The sequence below is a fragment of the Calypte anna genome, chromosome 18, assembly GCF_003957555.1.
Source record: "Calypte anna isolate BGI_N300 chromosome 18, bCalAnn1_v1.p, whole genome shotgun sequence".
NCBI classification, from domain to species: Eukaryota; Metazoa; Chordata; class Aves; order Apodiformes; family Trochilidae; genus Calypte; species Calypte anna.
The window spans coordinates 2,999,675-3,018,047 of NC_044263.1; the positions used below are offsets into that span (position 1 = coordinate 2,999,675).

At 41.6% G+C, this 18,373-nt stretch overlaps 1 protein-coding gene across 4 annotated transcripts in view; it reads left to right on the forward strand.

Annotated features, from left to right (window-relative positions):
- The window catches only part of PRKCA (protein kinase C alpha), a 133,453-nt gene that overhangs the window by 85,527 nt on the left and 29,553 nt on the right, over positions 1 to 18,373 (forward strand). For all 4 annotated transcript variants that reach the window (XM_030461893.1, XM_030461892.1, XM_030461894.1 and 1 more), the window contains 3 exons: positions 10,165 to 10,321; positions 10,444 to 10,578; positions 11,309 to 11,405. In XM_030461893.1, coding sequence (XP_030317753.1) covers positions 10,165 to 10,321; positions 10,444 to 10,578; positions 11,309 to 11,405 — 389 coding nt within the window. The remainder of the gene's footprint in view (positions 1 to 10,164; positions 10,322 to 10,443; positions 10,579 to 11,308; positions 11,406 to 18,373) is intronic.

An 18,373-nucleotide genomic window follows, 5' to 3' on the forward strand; every position in this document is an offset into this window, starting at 1 on the left:
TATTAAGTATTTTTTCAAGTTGAAGGACCATTTTGTTCCCTTGAGTTGTGTAATATATTGTTCAACTCCAACAGAACTTCCCTGTGTTGGATCAGAGAGGAGTTTCTTGCAGCAAGGTTCTTAAAGGTGGCTGAAACTTTCTGATACAATACATATAATTAGACAAATAACATGTACATATTTTGGGGTGATTCAGCAGGTTTAGAATCCCTTTCAGGATGGAAGCACTTGTCACAAGTTTTCATGGTAGCCAAGGCTCTAGGAAACAACTACACAAATAGGTGTTTATCCTTTCTTTGGCAAGGTCTTGTTTGGAATATGAATATGGTAAAATCATTACAGGCATTTTAGAATCATAGAATTGGCTGGGTTGGAAGGGACCTCAGAGATCATCGTGTCCAACCCTTTTACCACCGTTGCGGTTGCTAGACCATGGCACTGAGTGCCACATCCAGGCTCTTTTTAAATATCTCCAGACACGGAGAATCCTCTACTTCCCTGGGCAGCCCATTCCAATGCCTGATCACCCTCTCCAGAAAGAAATTCTGTCTGATCTCCAACCTAAACCTCCCCTGGCACAACTTGAGACCCTGCCCTCTTGTCTTGCTGAGAGTTGCCTGGGAAAAGAGCCCAACCCCCCCCTGGCTCCAACCTCCTTTCAGGGAGTTGTAGAGAGTGATGAGGTCTCCCCTGAGCCTCCTCTTCTCCAGCCTCAACAGCCCCAGCTCCCTCAGCCTCTCCTCATAGGGCCTGTGCTCGAGTCCCTTCACCAGCCTGGTTGCCCTCCTTTGGACCTGCTCCAGGACCTCAATCTCCTTCCTGAACTGGGGGGCCCAGAACTGGACACAGTACTCGAGGTGTGGCCTCACCAGGGCTGCAGGTTTCCTTCATAATCTCTTTTTTTGATGTGAGTTCACTTGCCAAGTGCTGTAACTTTTGTGTCTGGAAGTAAAACATTTCCAGCCCACATTTAATAGGTTTCTGGACAAGAAAAATGTTTACTTTAACCCTGTTATGTGTATAACAACTATGGTGCAGTTAAGCTGTTGTGGTTGAAGCTTGTCAGCATTTCCAAGCTTTCAGAAAGCTTCTTTAAAAGGAAATAACAGTAGCCCTGAAAGTAACCTTTTTTTTTCTTTTTTCTTTTTTTTTTAATAAAGAATACTATACAGACTAAACCCAGGTGGGGTGAAGTTTCAGATCCCTTTTGTGCATGTTTAACTGGTATGGCAAGTCAACTAATTCACAGATATATTGCCATACAAAGGTTTTGAGCTCCTTTACCCCCAGTATGATAAAGCTTCTAAAATAGTTATTGACAAAACCATTGTTGGGCTGTAGCATTCCCAGAGCTGCCAAGCACAACCCCCTGCCTTTAGGTGTAGGAAAAGTGATGAATTAGATGCCCATGTATTTTAGCAACAATAGGAGAGATAATCAATGAGTGGCTGGTTGCTTTCAGCCTTTGCCTGAGTCTTTTTTTTTTTTTTTATCCAGAGGTGCTGAGCTCCTTCAGCTGAATCCTTTCAGATCTCTGCTCTGCAGCCTCTTTAGGTTGTTAATTAGCTCACGCTGATTTTTCTGCAGCCAACCTTGATTGCACACAAAACATTCCTGCTGCTAAATGGAGCCATTCCAGTCTGGTTGGCATCCTGCAGGTCACTTCCAGGGGCACCTCAGCCATCCCACATCTCAGCAAGGATGCACCAGTTGAAGGATGATTCCTTCAGGGAACCCCTTCACTGCCTTGACCTCTGCATCATTGTTTTGAGGCTTTTGGGGTGGCTTTTTCTTTCCAAAAAAGGCCACAAAATATGCAGGCTTACTAATTGCTTTCCTGATAAAATATTAGGGCTGGAGGTTTTTGTTTTGTTTTGTTTTGTTTTTCCAGTGCATACTAGGAAAGAGGCAAAGCAGATGGAGTGGGGCAGTGGTTCAGGCAGATTTATCTAAAATATCTTAGTACTTTGGCAGGTTTTGAATTGATCTAATGATTCAGCCCTGTAAACATACTTGATTCCAGTTTAGGAGGTCAGATCTTCAATCTGGATGCTTTGGAAGGTAGACATCCCAATTTTCTCTGGGAATCTTAGAGCCTGGTTAACACATGAGGAGGAATTTTGGATTCACAGACTTGGCCAAAACCTCAGCACCCTCCCAGGGCTGGGCAATAATTCACATTCAGCACCCTTTTGTGTTGCAGTCCTTAAGTATCACTGGTTTCTCTCAAGCTGCTAGCTTGAGACTTGCATGGGATATTAAAAATATATTGCATTGCCAGTAAATCAGTGGGGTGGCTCCTTTTATAGGAACACTCCTGAATTTGCTTTCTTCTGAAACCACTGAATTTGTGACCCTTTCATCAGTTAGGCTGACTTGGGGATTTTGGTTTTAGGCATAATACAGCAAGTTTTTGCTGTTCTTAACAGCAAATAATCCTTTTTTGCACTGAATTTTCTTCCTCCTGACGTGCATTAAAAGTTTTGCACTCTTACATTTCCTTCTTGACCCATCTTATCATTTAAAGCTCTTCTTGAGTGAGCTTGTAGGTGGCTGAATCCCAGTTTAGATTTCCTTATTTTTTTTTTTTTTAATTATTTTTAGAGCAAGCAAACAATAATCTTTATGAAAAAATAACCCCATCTGGTGCACTGACATAAGAAAAGCTGCCACAATACTGGGATCATAAACTGTGACCTAGTAGTTGCTGGGATTTGGATTTGACAGCAGCTGACAATGAAGATGAAGCTGCCCTCCTGACATGAAATTAGAGACAGGGTGTTCCCTGGCAGCTAATGCATCCTCCTCTTACATAAACCTGATTTATATTTATATTTATATTTATAATTTTATATATATATATACACACACAGCCCAGAGTTTTAAAGAGTCTTTTTCTTACTGGAAGAATACACAAAACTTGGATTTATTATATATTGATGCTCCTATTATTTAAAAGTAAAGGAAGGTTGCAGAGGTTGGAAGCACATAACAGGCTCTCCAGCAAAAGTCTCCCCAGGAGTTCTGTACTCCCCACCACAGGTTTTTCAGATTATTTATGAATGTGTGGATGCTGAGCCACCTTCTGCCACTGCATATTAATGTCATGCTGCTTGCTGGGGACACTTGGGTTAAGAATCTCTGCTCAAACAAGCTTCAGAGACAAGCTGGAGATTTTGGGGCACATTTCTAGAGTCTCATAAAAATTAATTCCTTAAAAGACCTCAGCACACAAACTCTCTAATAAGTTTTTTTATGCTTGTCTAGGTCAGTATGAGTGTCTGTCTCTGTTAACATTAATTTCATAACATCTGTGACTGATTTTAAAAGGGAAGATAAAGGAATATTCTGGTTATTTGACCAGCTTGCAGTAACAGATACTTATAAAGTGATCCCAAAGAATTACTTGCATGTGGGAGGCATTTTTACTCTACCAAGAAATGTGAACCTCATGTCTTACCCCACTTTTCTGTTTTCTGGCATTCCCAGAGCCTGCAGAGTTGCCACAGAATCCTTCCCATTGCATTCATATAATTTAGTTTACCCTGAAGAAATAGACAATGCAGAATATTTAAAAGAAAGATTAGTTTTTTATACAGGCAGGCATATAGAAAACTTTACTAAAATGCTACATGTTTCTGGAAGTGTATAAATAGGGAAAAATTGCAGACATTGCCTGCATCCCTTTTCAGACAAGTTGGCACATCAACAATAATCTGTTTTATCAAACACACCAAAAATAATCCTATATATTCTTAAATTATCATAATTTTTTATAAAATAGGTTTATTTTAAAAATAAAAGAGTTGCTCTGATGAGATTTCTAGTTGAGGTTAAAACTGTTGCAGGCACAAGTGCTTATTGAGTAGCATTAGAGAGGATGGGACATTTCTTGGGGAGTCATGCATAGAATCATAGAATCATAGAATTAGCTGGGTTGGAAGGGACCTCAGAGATCATCGAGTCCAACCCTTGACCCACCGGAGCAGTTGCTAGACCATGGCACTGAGTGCCACATCCAGGCTCTTTTTAAATGTCTCCAGGGACGGAGAATCTACCACCTCACCGGGCAGTCCATTCCATAGCCTGATCACCCTCTCCGTGAAGAAATTCTTTCTAATCTCCAACCTAAACCTCCCCTGGCACAACTTGAGACCCTGCCCTCTTGTCTTGCTGAGAGTTGCCTGGGAAAAGAGCCCAACCCCCCCCTGGCTCCAACCTCCTTTCAGGGAGTTGCAGAGAGTGATGAGGTCTCCCCTGAGCCTCCTCTTCTCCAGCCTCAACACCCCCAGCTCCCTCAGCCTCTCCTCATAGGGCCTGTGCTCCAGTCCCTTCACCAGCCCAGTTGCCTCCTTTGGACCTGCTCCAGCACCTCAATCTCCTTCCTGAGCTGAGGGGCCCAGAACTGGACACAGTACTCGAGGTGTGGCCTCACCAGTGCTGAGTACAGGGGCAGAATCACCTCCCTGGACCTGCTGGTGACGCTGTTTCTGATACAGGCCAGGATGCCATTGGCCTTCTTGGCCACCTGGGCACACTGCTGGCTCATGTTCAGTTTCTTGTCAATGCAGACTCCCAGGTCCCTTTCTGCCTGGCTGCTCTCCAGCCACTCTGTCCCCAGCCTGTAGCGCTGCATGGGGTTGTTGTGGCCAAAGTGCAGGACCCGGCACTTGGCCTTGGATGCAACATCAATTCATTTTTTTATCTTGTTCTAGGAAGGGAATTATTTCTTAATTTCTTAATTATCCTTAATTATTTCTTGTGTGTAAATCACCTGTGTAATGTGGGCAGTCCAGGAGCCCACGTTCTGCACGTTGCCATCTTCCAGGATTCAGAAAATGGGGTGGAAGGAGCTGGCACTGCTCTCAGGAAGGATGTAAAGAAATTTCAGCTGAGAGTAGTTATAGAATAGAGGAAACTTTAATACCTGAAAGCCCTTTTAGTGATGAAAACTGTCTGGAAATTGAGAATTGTCAGAAAAACAGGATTTGTTTTGGAGCCAGTTGTCCATGTGAGTCACAACCATCTCCAGCAAGCAAGAGTTCAAAGGTTTTATTTTTAATAAAATCTTGAAACAAATCTTTAAAGAAAGCTGAATGGTCTTGGAAGCAGCTTTGGATCTTGCATAGGGAGAGTGGAAGAACACAAATTGGAAGAAAAAGTCTTTTCAGGAACAGGTAAATCTCTGCAAATGTCATTAAGCAGAGTACAGGAAGGTTTGGTGGAGAAAATTCCTTGGCTGAGGATGCAGGATCCTCTGTCACTCATGGGAGTCACCTGTAAAGTAGGGAGGTCACTTCCTCAGGAAGTAATGGGAATTATGGAATAATTTGCTAATGCTTTATTGTAGGAAGGCAGAAACTTCACTCTGGAGCTAACCAGGGTCTCCCTTTTCTGTCATTTTGCTCAGTACCTTGCCAGACAAGACCTTTGGAGGTTTGAAACCCCTCTCCAGCTTTGGAGAGATTTCTGCTCATCTAAATTGCCTGTAGTGAAAGTGAGTGTGTGAAAGGCTGACCAAAAGTGGTTGCTGTGATTAGTAAACTGTTTTATTTAAGAGTTAATTCAAGAATTTAAGGAAAAAGGTAGCTGTGACTCACTGGGGAAGGAACTGAGTAAACTCCTGCTGCTCATAATTCAGCTTTCTTACAGGCATAGAAAGATTTATTTACTTCTTCCCATGACTAAATTTATTTGCTGGTGTCAGAAGAAGTTATAAATGCAGAGCTGCATATGCTTGGCAACTCTTGACCTACAGAGCCTCGTGGAACAAGTTCCACTTTTGTCATCCACTCTCTGAATTCTTCAAAATTCTGACTTTCCTCTTTTTACAGAAAATGTCAGTTCTTCCCTGCCAGCCCACTCCCTCTTCTTTAGATATTTATTTAAAGCCTGACTACCTAAGAACCAGCTCTATTCTTCATTTTATTTTATGAATAAACTTTTATGACCCCTTCTTCATCAACCACGAGGAGGAAAATGGTGCAGCCTTTCCCCATGGCAAGCTGACAACTCTGCCTGGTTTTAAGAGGGAAAACCTGGGCAAGGTTGGATTTGCTAAAAGTTTTTACTGCTCCTCATTCTCTTTTAATCTCTGTGCTTTCTCAGGCCCTGTTAAAAATCTAATCTGGACAAAATATTAGGAAATTTAACTACTTTGCTCAGTACAGAGGTGGTTATTGTGTTAAGACAGAAAATAATATTCTAGGTCCTTGTCCAAGCTACTCTCCAAGGGATGTTGAACTGAGCATCACTTCAGCTGCCTATAAACTAGAGGAATATCTCTACCACACTCTTGGGTTTCATTAACATCACAATTTGAAAGCAATATGAGATTTCTTGCTGTTCCAGCAGAATTCAGCCACAGCAAGTTGATTTATTTTCTTGGAGTTCTTTTTAATTTCTCTTTTTCTGTTTCAACAACACCCAAGAGACAGTGCCTCTGGTAGGGAGGGGAAATTTCTTCTTCTTCTCAGCCCTTTAAGAGAAATTTTTGCCCCATCTCATTAAAAATAGGGTGTCCTTAAAGAGCTGGCCCACTGAGATGATAATTCTTTCTAAAGACTGTTCAGCACAAGCATCATCGTGCTGTTTCCTAGAGAAACAAACTGCCACATCAGTTGAAAAAAAAAAAAGATGCCTAAAGGCACTAATTATGCAGAGAAAACTCCAAAAGGGCCAGATATCTTCAGACAAGGAGGGAGCTCATGACTTCTTTGGCAGCCTGTATTTAGGATATTTTGCATCTTCCCTTCCCAGTTCATCTCTGAGCTTTTTTTTCTGTGTTAAGTGCAAAAGAAATGAATATTCTCACACCCACTGCCAGGTCCTCCTGCTGTCAGGGTTGTTTTCCAGGCATGGATCAAGGCTCATCAGTGCTGCTTTGCTCCAGGGACCTCTCTGGAATTGAACTGTGGAGAATGGTTTGGCATCCACCCAGCCAGTTCCTCAAAATTTCACTCTGAGCATCTCCAGGTAGAATTTAAACAAAGATCAGTCTCAAGGCACCATGTGTAAAATTAAGTCATTTTGTTCTAGGAATTTTAATGAAAAGCTTCCTATTGTCTGCTTCTTGGAAGCTGTGGAACATGTAGAGAATTCTGCTCCTTGTTTCCACCAAACTACAGAATAGAAATCAAAATTTTCAAGTGGGTTTTGAAGGAATAACTCCTGTGCCAAAGCTAGCAGAGCACTCAGAGGTGCCATTTCCCCCCCAAAAAAATAACACCCCACTGCAGGCTGTCATTTCATCCTTCACTCCATGGTTCTCAGTCCCTTTGAGACTAAACATTTAACTAAAATAAGTTATTTCATCTTCTTGTTATTCCTCAGAAGTATTTGAAGAGCCCTTTCAGTGTGCTAAATGTTATTATTGAGTGAGGATTTTTTTTTCATGGCTTGAAAAACTGGTTTTCCAGCTGACAATTGGGTGTGGAGGCTTTGAAAGGGCAAACTCAGAGTAAATGAGAGTGGAGACAATTTCTCTAGACTGAAAACTATCATTTCCCCAATTGCAGAGCCCTGTCAGCTCTGTGCAGGGATTATTGAAAGCTACAAATGAAATGCTTTGCAAGAAAGACCCTTGTTTCAGTGCTATTCATTTAAAACAGAGTTTATTTTTCTGGTGCAATTATTTGAGTAATACAGTGATTGAACAGAATTATGTTTTATTTTAGAAGTTTAGCCCTGTTTCTGTCTCTCTTTTTAAAAATACAAATTTAAGAAAAATCACTTCATCAGTTATCAAGTGTAAGTTCAAGTTAATGTGATCCCTTTCCAGCCATGATCTGATTTTAATAATTCATTTAGATGGTGTCTGCTCTGCATGAGAATTATCTGGGCAAATAAACTACTGTGTTCCACACAAGCAGCTTGCAGTCCTCTGCTCCACCTTCTTTCTACAGCTATTTTGGCTCTAAAGTTCCACTTATAGCTGGTATTTCTCTCTCCCAACTTTTTATACCCCACCTAATGCTCTCATTAAACAAACAGAGTGGGTTAAACTGATTGAAATTGTGTTTTCTGTGGCTCTGGCTGTTTTTTCCTCCTCCAAAAATTTTCCCTCTGCAGCTTGAAGCAAATGGCACAGGAGCTGAGCAGCAGATTTGCACTAAATCACTGCTTAGCAGTGATGCCATTTGGAAGAACAGGAGCATGATGAGCACTGGAACATTCTCTACATCATGTAAGAGGAAAAATTTAGCCTAAAGCTGGGTACATCAGCTTCTGGAGAGACCTGGTGTAAATGGACCAGAACTATTGTGTGGTTGGCAATACCAGGGGGTATTGGCAACACCAGAATCTTTGGTTTCACTGACCTGAAATGAAGCACAGGAACACCTGTCCTGGGCTTTGTCTTATCTTTTTTTGTCTTGGGGAAGCAGTGTCAGACCCCCACAGCTCTGCCTTTCTTCCTAAAGGGAAACCAAAGGACATTTTGGAAAGATGTACTTCAGCTGCTTCACAAGTCATTTCACTCTTGCCCAAAAGCTGTCTTCCTCTTGTTCTATAAATAAGGAGAATAAAGAACACATTACAAAATATCTGTGCTGCTTGGATGCCTTTCAGCCTCCATGCTGGGAAATAACAGGTTGAAATCCTGGGAAGGTCTCTGATTTTTTCTTAGCAATATGAAAATGCCATTTAAATCTGGGGGAAAGGGAGGAGAGTGCCTGGAACAGTAACTGTTGATGAAGGTAATTACAAGTTTGGGGTTTTTTTTTGCATTAGGTCTGATTGGGTTCTTAAGTGAACCTTAAGTTCTCATTTTCAAGGGAAATGTTTTCCATCAAGAAATATTAGGTGACTTAGAGGCTCATCTTTCCTAGATTTCCTTTCAGATTTCTTTTCTTCAGTTAGGGAAATAAATTTTAAAATCCTTCTGAGGCTGTTGCTACCAAAGCAATCCAGGGGATTCTCTACTGACTCTCTCTTAAATGTCCCTTCTTATAACAGGAATTGTGTCACCCTCAAAGTTTCTTGAGATTTTCCTCCTGGAAACAATCCTAATCTTACAATATGAATCTCACAAAGCAATTCCTAAATGAAGGAAGTATTTCCCAGAGGATTATGGCTCCCAGCAGGTTTTGAGATGCCCAGTTATGAGCTCCCTGTTCCCCATTTCCAGCTCCATCATTGCCCTTCATCTCAGTGGGACTGATTGGGGTTCACAGCATGAGAAGACCCCTTTTCTTCTGAGGTTCAGCAGAAGCTGATGGCTGAATGCCAGTAACACAGGATAAAACCTTTCATGGCATCTAAATGTCACCCTGGCATTCTGCTGGTCCTCTCCAAGGAGGAGGAGGAGGAGGCACTCTCTGTCCTCATCCATTGGATGCTCCACTCCTTTGCAGTGATTTTGCTTAACCCACCCCACAGCTGCTGTCATAAATCCAGCCAGACTGAAACCTAAAAGCTGCTGAAACCCCAGAAACGCCTCCAGTTTGCCTTGTGGTACCCACCACAGGCTGCTGACAGCTCCTGTGTCATTTGGGGGATCCCATGTGGCAAGCTGAGATGTATTAACCCACTTCATGCCTTCTTTTGACACTGTAAAACCAGAAGCTCCCTTAACATTTTTATGAAGTTGAAGTTCAACCCCTCTTCCCTATGCTTTTACTTTGGGTGCTGATGCATGGTAAAATGTTTACAGAGCTTCTGTCTGACAAGTAATGAGCCAGAAATCTGGAGGAAATTTAGTGTTAGATACCTCCCACCCAGGGACAGTACCAAATAACCCATCTTCTGGAATCTGGTGTCATCTGCCTTTTGCCCCCTAGGATTTGGCTGCTGGTTCTGTAGCTGCATAATGTGAGACTGAGGAGGAAGTAAAAGCACAAAGAATTGCTGCCCACTTAAAAATCCATAGTGATGGATTTGGCTATTTAATCATTCCAGTGCAAGACAAGAGCTGCCTGGAAGCTGCATGTCATTTAGGAGCTGCTCTTCTCTCCTGTCATTCCTCTCTACCATTCCTATAAATATGGCAAAGTGCAAACTTGCTTTTCAACAAGTATTTTCTTCCATGTCAGGCCTGACGAGTGGGTTTCAGGCCTTATTTCTTTTAATTTTTGTCACCTTTCAGTCACTCTGGTTTGCCAGGTTATTGCCTTCTTCATGGTAGTTTGTAACCCTGCACAGAGCAGCTGTGGTTTGTGTTGACAGTGCGAGAAGCCAAAAACCTCATTCCCATGGATCCAAATGGACTTTCAGATCCTTATGTTAAACTGAAGCTGATCCCAGACCCCAAGAATGAAAGCAAACAGAAAACAAAAACCATCCGTTCGACTCTGAATCCCGACTGGAACGAGGCATTCACCTTGTAAGTTTGGTGTTGTGCATAAACATCTTTTTTTAATAGCTATTTTTTTGGTATCTGTTGAATCATATGTTTCATTTTGGGATCTATTGAAGTGAAAATTCCTCTGGTTTTCTCCTTTTCAGCAAATTAAAACCTACAGACAAAGACCGCCGGTTATCCGTGGAGGTCTGGGACTGGGATAGAACCACCAGAAATGATTTCATGGGATCTCTTTCCTTTGGGGTGTCAGAGCTGATGAAAATGCCAGCCAGTGGATGGTAAGAGTTTCTGAAAGGAGAGAAGGAGGCACTATCACACAAAAAGTTCAAAATCAGGTTTTTGCTTCCATATATTCTGCTTTTTCTGGAGCTTTCCACTGTAATTTGGGCTGGAAATTAACTGAAAATGCAACTAAGCCTAGGAAAAGGAGGCTAAATATAACAAAGGAGGATAATAAAAGGAATGCTTTTCTTTTGTGGTGTTCCTGAAACTTCTGCTGGAGCCAGAAGCTGCTGCAAACTCAATTCTGTGTACAGAGTCTTGTGATAGGAATTTTATTTTTATCCCCAATACGATATCTTCATTACTTGATGTATCAAGTTATATATAGCTCTGCAAATTCAAAGTACATGGGAACAGACTTTATAAAACTCTCTCTTATTACCTACCAAACTAGGGGTAGAGCTCATCACATCTTCTCAAAAAATACATTTCACAAGGATAATTATTTAGGGTCACAGAAGCACTGGAGACAAAAGGTTTTAGGGTTCCTGTCCCCCATCATCTCACCAGATGGGTGGGAGTAAGTTCCTTGTCCATTATATTGCCATGGCAGATAGTTGGGGATTCAAGATCTCATTTTACTTTAAATATATTCTGAGTTTGCATTTTTGGAAGCAGTTCTTTCCATCTTTCCATCCCTGTGACATTGATACAAACCACACACAAACTGCTAAGTCAATTAAGCTGCAAATCACTGGGTTTTTTTTTTCCTCCAATCTTCCCCAGGTACAAGCTGCTGAATCAAGAGGAAGGTGAATATTATAATGTCCCAATTCCAGATGCTGATGAAGATGGAAATGCAGAGCTCAGGCAGAAGTTTGAGGTGAGGACTCAACACAAATGGGTGCAAGTAGAGATTACAGAAATCTTCACTTTATTACCAAAAAAAAAAATTATATATAGAGAGAGAGTATTTCTGTTGCCTGTGGCAGCAACATGTCTTCAGATTTCTGGATTAGACCAAATGCCTTCATTCAGCAGTGGCATAATTTCTCTGAGAGCTCAGTTTCTGTGCTCTGACACTTAGAAGTTGGTATTTTAAAATATTTTATGTCAGCTATATGTAAGAATTTCAATGCCTTTTAATACTTCCTGCAAAAGTAGTGCCCCAAGTGTCTGTGTTATTTGAAAAATTAAATTCTCAGAAATGCTATTTTACATTATTTTGAAAGTTTCACAGGAGAGGCCTCTTTTTACTTTTTGTTTTGCTTAAGACAATGCTGACACTGTTAATTACTGATTATTTGGAAATTCTGGTGTATTTAATGTGGGAAGTTTTGAAGGAGAATGGGCATTGCTCTATTTCATAGAGAAAAAGAAATGCTGAAGAAAAGCCATGATTCCTGCAATATTCCTCCCAGCTGGGGTGCAAAGTGGAGGGGTTGGTAGCCCCAAGCATGGTCTCAACAAGGAGTTTTTGTTTTTTATAATGAACATTGGGCAGCAGCAGCTCCTCTTCTGGGAACCCCAGCCAAGATTACAGCAAAATGCCTGCTGGCCATTAAACCCAGCAAGAGGAGGTTTGGGGAGGGAGCTTTTTCACTAATGGCTCTACTGGATTCAGCTCCTCTGACTTGACTGCTCTTCCCAGCTGCACACACAATATTGAATTTGGAATATTCCAATCTACACTACTGTTCTTTTTTTTTTCTTTTTTTTTTTTTTTTCTGGCTGAACATTTGCAACTTTTAGTCTGGCTGCTTCTCCCTAAAGTAATTCTTGTACCTGTCGTGCATAACCAAACCCTTATGCCTTATTCCTTTCAACCTGCAATGGCAATTTTTTATGTTCACCATCAGGCAGAATTCTGCATTGTTGTTATAAAAGCTGGGTTAACCCAAAAGAGTGAGGAAAAACAGCACACGTGCAACTTTCAAGAAAGAAAAAGCAAAGGTTCATCAATATCTCTGAAAACATTTGGCTCAGCTACCATACTTGTGTCTGCAGCATGAACTGGGATTTTTGTTATACATTTGAGAAATATTTGAATTTCCATTTTCCTTTCTTTACAACTGTGATCTGACCAGTGTGATTTTATTTTGCTGCACTAGGTCTTTTTCTATTCAAGATCATATTTACTTTGTATCCTCCAGCGAGGACAATTTCACAAGCAATTCTTTTCACTCCTTAGACTTTTCTGTGCAATGTACAGAACCTGGAAGTGGGTGGATTTATATATATTGATGATATAGGTATAGAAATCTGTCTGGGTTTTTTGGGTTTTTTTTTTCAGGACAGAGGCAGCAATACAAGTCACTCTAATTTTCTATTTAAAAATGTCAGTTATTACATGCAGTGTGTTTGCATATTTAATTTACAGTCTCTTATTTGCAGAAGGAACAGTCAGGGTTTGTCTGGGTCCTTGAAGGAAATGAAGTAGAAATCCTAAGAGGCTGGATCAAGGTACTGGGCTTGGTCCCAGAAATGGCACATAGAGTCAGCACTGCCTCATCACTAATTAATCTGTCTCCAAGTCTAATTAGTTCAGCTTCAGCACCATGGATTTGAGGCTTCCCTGTTTTGGAGTTATCTGTTTTGCATCAATCCCACAGCATCCTCCTGAAGAAGCTGTCAGCCCACAGCTTGGACAGGAGCACCCTGTGCTGGGTCAGGAACTGGCTGGAGGGCCGGGCCCAGAGAGTGGTGCTGAACGGGGCTGCATCAAAATGGCGGCTGTGGGATCTGTGTTGGGCCCAGTTCTGTTTAATATCTTTATAGATGATTTAGATGAGGGGATTGAGTCCATCATCAGCAAATTCGCAGATGACACTAAGCTGGGGGGGAGTGTGGATCAGCTGGAAGGCAGGAGGGCTCTGCAGAGGGACCTGGACAGACTGGAGAGTTGGGCTGATCCCAACGGGATGAGGTTCAACATTCCAAGTGCCGGGTCCTGCACTTTGGCCACAACAACCCCATGGGGAGCTCCAGGCTGGGCACAGAGTGGCAGAAAGGGACCTGGGAGTTTGGATTGCCAGGAAGCTGAACAGGAGCCAGCAGTGTGCCCAAGTGGCCAAGAAGGCCAATGGCATCCTGGGCTGGCTCAGGAACAGCGTGGCCAGCAGGTCCAGGGAAGGGATTCTGCCCCTGTGCTCAGCTCTGGTGAGGCCACAGCTTGAGTCCTGTGTCCAGTTCTGGGCCCCTCAGCTCAGGAAGGAGATTGAGGTGCTGGAGCAGGTCCAAAGGAGGCAACTGGGCTGGTGAAGGGACTGGAGCACAGATCCTATGAGGCGAGGCTGAGGGAACTGGGGTTGTACAGGCTGGAGAAGAGGAGGCTCAGGGGAGACCTCATCACTCTCTACAACTCCCTGAAAGGAGGTTGGAGCCAGGGGGGGGTTGGGCTCTTTTCCCAGGCAACTCTCAGCAAGACAAGAGGGCAGGGTCTCAAGTTGTGCCAGGGGAGGTTTAGCTTGGAGATTAGAAAGAATTTCTTTCTGGAGAGGGTGATCAGGCATTGGAATGGGCTGCCCAGGGAAGTAGTGGATTCTCCGTGTCTGGAGATATTTAAAAAGAGCCTGGATGTGGCACTGAGTGCCATGGGCTGGGAACTGCAGTGGGAGTGGATCAAGGGTTGGACTCGATGATCTCTGAGGTCCCTTCCAACCCAGCCCATTCTATGATTCTATGAACTCCCCCCAAGTTTTCCACTGTGAGAAGGAAGAGAGGGAAGCAGCACCCCCTGTGTCTTGTTCTTGGCTGCTTGCAAAGGGGAATTGCTGGGCTGAGTTACAGAAAATAACAGCACAGATGTCTGAATGGTGGTTATTTCACTTATTAGCTATTTTGGGATGGCACATCAGTGGTGATGACTCTGATAATCTTTTACGTTCTTTTTCTTATCATTTCTGGCTGGGATTACATAGGCATTTTATTTTAGGTACCCTATGCTAAGGAGCAAGTTGAGAGCACTGAGAAATATGCTGCTATTTGGGATTTAGTTCCATCACCTAAATCATTCCACTGAAATAAGCTTTGAAACCTTGTAGGAAGAAGATTGCAGATCTGCCATTTTACTAGGGGGGTGTATTTGTCAGGAAGATTAAAAATTCAGCTGGATTGGGAGGTCACACTGGGCTATCTCTCATTTATCTATTTATAGAAAAAAGCAACTTCAAAGTGCTTGTTAATCAAGTCTGTATTGGTGGTGCCAGGCCTGCTTTTCAATCTATGACACTGTGATTGAAAGCCAAGCTGCACTGGCTTCATTTTGAGTACAAAATTACAACAATATCTACAAAAATATTGCATTACTAATAGCAAATACTTAAAATGAGTGATGGGGGTCTTCAGAGTAAAGGGTGATGTACAGAGCATGAATGGAGAAACTTCAGGATGAGAAAAAGAATATTTTCAGGTTATAAAAGATGAAAGAAGCAGTAGATGTGAAATATCCAAAAGTAATTTCTGGTCTTGAAAAAGGAAAAGTTAAAAAAAAAAAAAAAAGTCTGAGACATTCACATGGTTCTTAGTCACACAGATCTCACTGCTCTGCTGCTTTGCTTTCTGGCCCTTCTGACACAGATTCTTTTAAGGCAGTGTAAATCTACCATAAAATAGATGTACAGGATTATACATAAGTAAATAAATATCAGATTCAGACATTCTCTTCACTTCTGTTTGTAAGGGAGCAGTAGAAACTATTTGTCAAGAGAAGTTTCCTCCTGGCCCATTCTGCCAGATCTAAGCCAGCTGAAAAATTAATTTATTTCCCCATAGTTTTAGATCCTGTCCAGCAAATGGGACTAAATTGGAAAAGTGAGGGAAGAGGTGAGAAGGTGGTTTCATTGATGGCATCATGCAGTGACCTGGCCAAATATTTTTAGATTTTGTTACAATAAGTTGGTTTTTTTTTTTTCTATCCTATTTATGTGTTATCTAGGTGAAGCTGTACAGAGCATAGAAAAGGAGGCAGATTATGTATAGGTGCAGTATTTTCTATATACAACAAATTTGAAGCAATCCACATCTTTTCTGGCTCTCACCTCTCATTTAAACCTACGAACCATTTATCTGCTCATTTAGCAGTATGATCAAATCTGCCTTCAGGGATTTATAGATGATGCATCATTATTAATATTTAGAGTTAAAAATACACTTCTGTAGGAAGTGGAGGCAGGATAAAATCTGTCACTGTTTTTCATTTGGTTTTAACCTTTGGTTGTGAATTTTCTCTCCAGAATGGCATTATCTGTGGCCTTCTCAAAAGGAAACTCTGTTCTCAACAGGCATATTCAGAATAATTGTAGCTGCTCCATAATTGTCCGTGCTGAGGTTGCCATGGGAACTCCCAACAGTCCCAGGTGGCTCCATGGACCCAAAATGCAAGTTTTTTTCTACCTGTGATACCTCCTATTTGTGCTAGACTTATTTTCCTCTTATTATATTTGGTTAGACAAAGAAAAAAAGCAGAATATTGAAATTATGCAACCTTGCTGTGGTTTTAATACCTGCTTATGACTGGAACAGCTTCTGCCATTTGGGGCATTGGGGTTTTTTTGTTGGTTTTGTTTTGTTTTTAATTTGGGAAAGAGAAATGTGCAAATAGAACTCCTATTGTAGGAAGTCATTTCAGTTTTGCCAAGCCCTGCTTCCTGCAATTTTGCTCTTAGTAAAGCTTTAATATCACCTTAGAGTATAATGGAATAATATCAGCTTAAAAGTGAGCTGGTTAATTACTCTGCCTGTTCCTCTCTTTCCACGTCACCATTATGGAAAATGTTATTAAAAATAAAGCAGCTTTTATGACCCATATCAATGATTTATTTTTTTTTTTTAATTAAAAAAGGAGAGAGTGGCTATAATCCTTACATCTGGATACAATTCCAAGGTATATTAAGGGATGGGAGCAATCTGAGCCACTGCACTCAGCTTGGGTAATTGAAGTGATCCAGGCAAGTTAGGATGAGGGAAAATAATCTTCATTTTAAGGCAGCTGTGGGGAAGATGTGTAACTCTCCTCTTGGTGCATGCTCTTGAGATGCCAGGCATTTTCTTTTGTTCTAGTGATTTGCTTTAGTCCAGCTCTCTGTGTGTGAACTTTTGGCAGAGAGCTCAGACTCCTGTCCCCACCATGGGGATCCCTGCAGAATCCTTCTCATGGATCTTCCTTGGGGAGATGAATCCACATCTAGCCCTGCCATGGAATTGTGTTTGTGGGACAGATTACACCTGAGATTACACCAGGGGTGAGTGGCTTCTCCTGGCTGCTGGCTTTGGACCATAAAATTTCATTAAGTGAATAATTGAATAAGACCCTTCCACAATAAAAGGATGATCTTCTGATAAGCACTTTGTTTCCCTGCAAAATAATTACCAGTCAATGTTAGGAAAAGCAGGAATCATCTCCTTGTCCATATCATTGTGGGCCAGATCCCTATGCTGGTTGTAGCCTGGATTTCCCCCCTTGTTCTTGGTAAACCACCCAAAAGCAGCTTTTATTTCTTATTATCCACTCCCCTGATGGGCTCTTTGGGCTGCCAAGGAGTGACCTGACCCAACTTTGCTGTGTTTCCCAGGGACTGTCATTCCATGAGCTGCTTTTTGCCAATGGAATTGCTGATGGGGGCTGAGCAGAAGCCAGACCTCTCCTCTCCTCCTGGAGAGAAAGGATCAAGACATAAGGAGAGAGGAAACAGGAGTTTAGCTCAGGGTAAATACCTGGCAATTGGGAGTGCAGAGGCAGTGGTGACATTTTGGTGACATTTCACTACTTCTAAACATAACTATTAATCCTTATCCTAAAGAAAATGGCTTTTTTAATGCTTTGCCAACACCAGGGACAAGGCAATACTTGACCAACGTGGCTATAAACACCCAGAGCCCCTCCAGTGCTGCAGAAGCTGTAGATATTTCTGCTTCTGATCTAGTCCTCCAGTACACAGGACAGGGTTTAGTTTGACCAAACTTGGGTTAATCCTTGTGCAGAGGTGAATTTATGAACCTGTATTTGTGCCTCTTGCATACAGAGCTCAGATTGATTCATTTACCCATCCTGGTGTAAGTGCTTAGAGGCAGTTTGGGGGTGGCCACAGATTTCAAGGCACAATTAAAGCTTTCTGATGAGTTTCAGTGGTGTTAGAGTCCAAACCCCTCTTTGCTTAATTTATCATTCCCTTCCTGAACATCAGAACATCATTTTGGTTTGTTTCACAGCAGTTTTAGGTCAAAAAAGGACATTTTCTTTCTTCCCTTTAATCAAGGGCCAGGACATCCTTAGAGAAGTTTTAATTCTGAGCTGAAGGCTCAATAAATATTCTGCATTTGCATAGCCAGGGCCTTAGCAGAAGATTCCAGCCACTCATTCAGTAGCTTCTTGAGAAAACAAATAATTTTCTAATGAAATATAAAGCTTTCTTTCAGAAGCAAAAGAAAACAAAAACCCCCACAACAAAACTGTAGAGAAGGTTGTGATTTTGTCAATCTGTGAGCTACATTCTTCTGGTGTCTGGGTAAAGTACTTTAAGGGCTGTGAAAAAGATATTTCTTCTAAGTTGTTGAAGAATGTTGATGGTTTTGCCCCTATTATACTGAAGTTATTTTACACTTTTTAGTCATTTATTTATTTTTAAATAACTAAAAGACACACTCCATTCCATCTCTATAACCAGTGTACATTCCCATTTTGAAGCTGGAACTTCAGGCACTTCAGCAAAGGTGACTTGGAAAAGAGGAACAACGTTGCTGACAATTCAAATTGTTAAAAAAAAAAAAAAAAAAAAAAAAAAAAAAAAAAAAAAAAATTACATTTACTTTTCAGGAAGCAGACACTCAGCTACACTGAAATCATGACCAGCC